Here is a 6751-nt window from a genome sequence, read left to right on the forward strand (position 1 = left end):
GGGTTTTATAATTGAAATGGACTAATTCAGGTATTATTAGGCAAATCCAGATACCAATTTGAATCAAATTCAACCTTGGTACACATCAGCATACAACTAGAATCCCCACATGGCAGTTCACGTTCCACATCAGCAATGTTTAGATGGCACTTCTGCGAAGGACTAACGGAGATGCACGTTTTTTTTATTTTAGGGATTTAGTTGGTCATTTTTAAAAAATCAAAGACTAAATTGAATAACGATTTGAAATTCATGAACCATTTTAAACATTTACTTTATTTTGTCGAGTTCGAGTTTCCATTTTTTACCCGGTGTTATTTTCGAGTCAGATTCGGATTTTGTATTGGGTCACCTGGTCCACCCCAAAGTTACTTTTTACAATAAAATATATATATTTGAGTTAATTAATAATATTACATTATATTTTTATAATTCAATTAATATTTTTTATATTATGTGATATTATTTTTATTTTAAAATAATTTATTTTAATATAAATATGAACTAACATTTGTTAAATTTATTTTTAAAAGTAAAATTTTATTATTTTAATATATAAAATTTATAAATTTGTATATACTAATATTTCATCGAATCTATCCTTTTAGAACGGGTCTAGGTCAACTAAATCCGATCTATGAACACTCCTAAGCAATCCCACTTAGTACTTATACCAATCAAATTGTTGGGTCATTTTGAACATCAAATCGAAATTTAACTCCTCAAATGTATTTGTGTAATTTCCAACCTCTTTCTATTTTAACATGTCATTTACCAAAGGAAAAAATATATATATAAAGAATGAACAATTTCCGGTTTTCAACAATATTGAAGAATCCGCCGAGTCACATAATACAGCATCAGTGAGGTACTACAATTATCCAAATGAAAAACCTATCTACCATTAACCCCACAACCACACACTGACGCTGTAGACTGCACACTAACCATCTACATTATCAATCTATGATTCTACTATACACAATACCCCAATGCAACCGGCAACCCAAAACGGCAAAACCCCGTTCTACATCACCGTATACCATCCGAAAAAGACACGTGTCAGACATTATCCGTACCGTACACAGTACACAGACACATTATTTTCCACTACACGCGCGTGTCCACCACCGTCACGTCACCACCCTCCCACCGCAACGGTGATTAAAAAATGATAATAATAAAAAGTATTAGCGCAGCTTGTTTGATTCCCCGTTTAGAAAAAGCAATTGCACGAAATTATCTTCAACAACTTCAATTTTCTTAAATTAAACGGAAAATCAAACATGCCGTAACAACTAGCTATCGGTGAAAACCGATGACACCGACGAAGAGTGCCGAAACAGATCGTACGGCGCCCAAAGACTATCCAGCGGACACGGTTTCTTGGAATCGATTCTTAGCCATGGCTTCCCTTTTCCACTCCAATGCAGCAAACTCACCGGACCAGGGTGAAGGTCACGGCAAAGCCCTTCAAGATTATCACCGCCGAGGCCGTGCTGGTTCCACCGGTGCTCCACTCTCTCAACGTCGCCGGCGAACACAAGCAAGAACGGCGGCAATGATCCAAGCTCGTAGATCCGGTTTCGTTTCTGAATCCTCATCCAGTTCTCAAGCTTCTCAGTGTATCTTCCATCCCTCCACTTCAGGAGATCTATGACCATAACACCTGTGTTGAAATAACACGCGTCGCGTCCCTTAAACGACGCCGCATAGCTAGGATTCGTCCAAAATCGGCGCGTAAAGTAGTTAGTGAAGTTCGCGTGGCAATACTCTGGTGCTCCAAGCACGTGCGTACCGAGATCGATGTTCCAGAGCTTCGCCACGTCATCGACGACGATTAGGTCGGAGTCGAAGTAAATAATTCGCCGTACAGTGGCCGGAAGGAGGTCGGCAAGGTAGATTCGGGCGTAGTTGAGTGGCTGGTCCAGTGCGCGGCGGATGGAGTATGAGATCTTGCCGCGGACGAGGTTTGAGTCGAAGTAGTAGAGGCGAAACGTAAGCGACGGGAATGTGGCGGCGATAGTTTGTCGAAGCTCCGGACGGCGGTGCGTGGTCGCAATGAAATGGAAGACTATGTTTTCTGGACATGACGCATGTTGGAGGACAGAGAAGACGCCGGCAACGGAGCCGCGGAGGTAGGTCGCATCAAGCGTCATGGCGATGTGAATTACGGCGGGGTTATGGTCGGCGCCAACGGCAGACCACGCGGCGCAACGGCATTCCCTTCCGTTACGGAATGCTTGAGCTTCGCGGAAGGTGGGAATATCACCGGATACTGGGAAATGTGCGGCGGCGGCAACTGTTACAGCTGTAAAGAGGAGAAAGATGAATGTCGGTGGCATCATGATGAAGAGTGAGAGGAAGGCTCATAGTGAAAGAAAAGGGAGTGTGTGTTTTTGAGAAGGTTTAGGGGTATGTTTGGTATTTCATCTTGATTTGGTTGGCGTGGGGTAACATTGGTAGGAAGCCAGGTTGGAAAGACGCGTCTCTACCTTTTTGCTTCGGAATGCGTGCTTTGTTACTGTGACGTGTGATGAGAAGGATTGTGATCTCCTGGTTTGGGGTTCATGCTAAGCAACACGTGATGCCTTGATAATGCGATCTTGAACGTTGGTTTACTCAATTGAGATGGGCTTGGGGTTCATGGTAAGCAACACGTGATGCCATGATAATGCGATCTTGAACGTTGGTTTACTCAATTGAGATGGGCAAACGGCTAAAATTTGATTCTGGTCTCTAGTAATTATGATTGAAGGGGTGTAGAAGATGCGTTTGGGCAAAGTCATGTGGTGCGATTTGTCTGCATGCGATAATCACGAATCACGCATGTATTATCTGAATCTATGTTGTTTAATGTTTAGGGTTTATCTAATTTGTACCTAAAATGGCACATGCTAATATTATTTGAGAAAAGTTTTATTAAAACTATAAATATATTTGTTTAATATTTATTAAAAATTTTAAATTTTTATTAATAATAATTTTATAATGTATTTTTATGATAAATATTAGTTAAATTCTAATGCTTATGTGTTTGAGAATTTAATATATTTTTGACTAATTAATGATAATTAGTTAATTATAGTTATTAATACTAGTATTTTTGTCTGTAATAACATTACGAAAATATTTTTTTTAAATTATATCAATTTTATTTTGATATTATAAATTATAGTATAAAAAATTTATAAAATCAAATTACTTTTATAAAAAGATTATCAGAGACAAAAGTTTTCATCCAATAAGAACATCAAGATTTTCGTAAATTAAAAAGTTAAACAATAAATCTTGTAGGTATTATTTTCATGTGAAAGAGTTTAAGTTTTTTATTAATAATTTATTTTAATATTTATTATCTAAAATTTGAAAGAATATAATATATATATTTTTACATTTGATTAGTATTAAGAATGCATATAATAATAATATATATTTTTATGTGAATAATATTATGGAATTATTTTTTAATTATATTTAATTATAAATTTAATGTATTCCTTATAATTTTATAAATTTATTTGAATTATATTATTTTATAACACTACAAGAAAAACGTTGAATACCGTCGGATTTAGGGTTGGACATTAGCGGCAGGTTTACCAATGTATTTACCGGCAGATTTGGTAATAAATTCGTTGGGTAAAAAAATTACCATCGGATTTGGATTTTCAACGGTAAATTCGCTAGTAATAATTGGAGGAAAAAAAAAAGAAAAATTGGCGTGATTATTACCATCGGATTTATCGTCAGATTTATCCGCTGGTAATCCGAATTAGTGGAACACTGCATTTTGGTCATTTGCAAAGCATTACTGTCGGATTTATCTGCCAATAAATCTAATGGTAATCTTGCCCTAAATTCGAATCGCGAATCGTCTCCCCCTCATTTCTAAACTACTCTCTCACTCTCTTTAACCTTCTCATTTCTCTCTCTCCCCCCACAAATCACCTCCGCCAGCCTCGACTGTAACACCCTACCACACAGAGCTTTACGCTTAAGCCGTAAAATAGAGGTAGTGTGGTATTACGACGTCTAAAATAAAATATATACATAATAATATTAAAAAGGATACAGTATACGAGGAGTCTTGAAAAATGGATAAAGCAAAATCTCAAAATAAAAAGCGCAACGCTCAGGAAACAAGATTACTTGCGTGAGAAGAAACTAAAGTTCAAAAGCATAACTAAACAGAAAGTAGGAAGAGGGTCAAGAATACAAATAACAAGCTCCTAACTCAGCCTGCGAAGCTAAGGTTGGTGATGTGAGCGAAATCATTGGCTTAGAATTTCTTCTCGGTAAAAGAGGAATAACTTCGTTGCAAGTATAGTTCCAAACCGACAAATAACACTCAATCAAAGTTTAGTTTTGGTTGTCACAAGTCCAACCCAATAAAAATAACCGAGAGTATTAGTCCCGAGTCGTTCTCCTTAAGAATTACAATCGAGTGCTCAATTATTGGTTATGAGTTTCACGGGTTGGGTTGATAAAGAAGCGAGAATTTAAATGACAATAAGATAAAGAAAACAACTAAGGAAAGCAATTACTAAAAAGAGGCATTCATGGCAAGGATTGAGAGTCAAGGCTTTCTATTCTAGTCATTAACTATCATACAATAGTTAACAAGAGCTAATCCTATTTCGTCATCTCCAACATCGGAAGAAGGTATAATGTTATATTCACATTGAGAAAAAGTCAAATAGGACTAGTTAATCCCAATCCATAAGTATTGTTAATGGATACAAGACTAACTAATCACTTTAGATCACCAATCTAAATTGGGTATTAATGACTCAAGATTGCCCAATTTCTCTTTCCAAGCCAAGAATGCTCAAAAATTACTTTAAAGCTCAACCAAGCATTTTGTCAAACACTTGGAAGGCATAAAAGAAAAACATGGTAAATTACAAGAAATAATAAATTCTACAACTACCCAATGCAAGAAAATAACAATACTAACTCAATTAAACATCAAAAGAACATAAAACATGAAATTGCCTTAAATGAAAATACAAATCCAACAATAGTGCATGAACATAAAAGGAAAATTAACAAGAAAACTTAAGAGAGCAAAGATGTAGGAACAAGAAATTGTAAGGAAAACTAAATGAAAAAAAAAACAAAACCTTAGTATAAGAGAGTTTGACCTAATTCTACCCTAATTCTAGAGAGAAGAGGGAGCTTTTCTCTCTAGAAAACTACCTAAAGCATGATCCTAAACTAATCTAATTGCTCCCCCTTGTTCTCTCTTGAATTCTGCATCAAATAGCATCAGAAATCGCCCCCAGCCTATTCACTTTAATAAGGTCACGTGACCAACGTCACGCGTGCGCGTCGCGTTGCAAATTTCCTCCTCACACGTATGCGTGGGTGACGCGTGCGCGTGGCCTTGAATCCTCTAAATGCTCATTTCTTCATAAATTCTCCACTTTACATGCTTTTCTCTTCACTTCTTCCATCCAATCCTTACCTTATAAGCCTGAAATCACTCAACAAACATATCAGGGCATCGAGTGGAATCAAAGTGAATTAAATTTAGCAAATTAATGGCATAAAAAGCATGTTTTCAATTATTAAGCACAAATTAGGGAGAATTACAAAACATGCTATTTCATTGAATAAATGTGAGATAAGTTGATAAAATTCCTTAAATTCAACACAAGATAAACCACAAAATTGGGGTTTATCAAACCTCCCCACACTTAAACTAAGTATGTCCTCATGCTAAACTCAAGAAAGAGACAAAGGGTATTAACATTTATTCAATGCAAACTATCTAGATGCACTCTATCTAAATGCAATCTATCTAAATGCATGCAACTACTTGGCCAAAATAAATCAATCCCCAAGAATACATATATGAACATAAGGGATAAAGCAATAATAATCAAATCAAATCCACAATTGAATTGAGTTATTCAAAAGATTTTAACAACTTGCAAGAAAGGAGACGATCATTGGTAAAAACATATAATTGAGCAATCAAACCCTCACCGAATGTGTATCCGCTCCAATCGCTCAAGTGTATAGGGTTCATCCACTCAATCTCTTCTAATCATGCTTTCCAAGATTTGTTTTTCATCTAACAATCAATAATTATTCAATGCATGCATACAATATCATGAGGACTTTTCATAAGGTTGTAACGGGGCTAGGATCAAGGTAAGGATATATATGGTTAAGTGGGCTTAAAATTTAAATCTTTGATTAACTTGAGCTCTCACCTAATACATATAACAACCTATACAATTCTAATACAAACCTAACTACCCATCCTTCACTTTTTCACACACTCATGTATTCTATTTTTTATCACAACCCATATGCATTGATTATTATTACTTTACTTTGGGGCATTTTGTCCCCTTTTTATTACTTTCTTTTTTCTTTATATATATATATATATATATATATATATATATTCCTTTTCAAACTAAAATATATACAAGAACATCAATGCATATGGTTTAAACATTTTATGCATGAGTATGTACCCAATTCCCAAAATCTTCAACAAGAATACAAAAACACACTTTTATCTCTACCCAATATTTCCAAACTTCCCACAATTAAATGATGAACACTCTCACTAGCCTAAGCTAATCAAAGATCCAAATTAAGGACATTTATTGTTTTTCACTTAGGAGTAGTGATGTGCTAAAATTAAGAATAAAAGGGGTTTAACATAGGCTCAAAGTTGGCTAACAATGGTAGATAAAAGGGTAAGGCCATTTGGATAAGTGAGCTCAAT

At 35.5% G+C, this 6751-nt stretch overlaps 1 protein-coding gene across 1 annotated transcript; it reads right to left on the reverse strand.

The window, feature by feature from the left end:
- Nucleotides 1–770: 770 nt before the first annotated feature.
- On the reverse strand, nucleotides 771–2942 carry GATL3 (galacturonosyltransferase-like 3). Its single transcript, XM_016347521.3, has one exon. It carries the CDS (start codon nucleotides 2346–2348, stop codon nucleotides 1299–1301), a length of 1050 nt encoding a protein of 349 aa, XP_016203007.1. The 5' UTR covers nucleotides 2349–2942; the 3' UTR covers nucleotides 771–1298.
- Nucleotides 2943–6751: the final 3809 nt, after the last annotated feature.

The sequence above is a fragment of the Arachis ipaensis genome, chromosome B5 (assembly GCF_059453495.1).
Source record: "Arachis ipaensis isolate K30076 ecotype BB chromosome B5, ASM5945349v1, whole genome shotgun sequence".
Classification (NCBI taxonomy): Eukaryota; Viridiplantae; Streptophyta; class Magnoliopsida; order Fabales; family Fabaceae; genus Arachis; species Arachis ipaensis.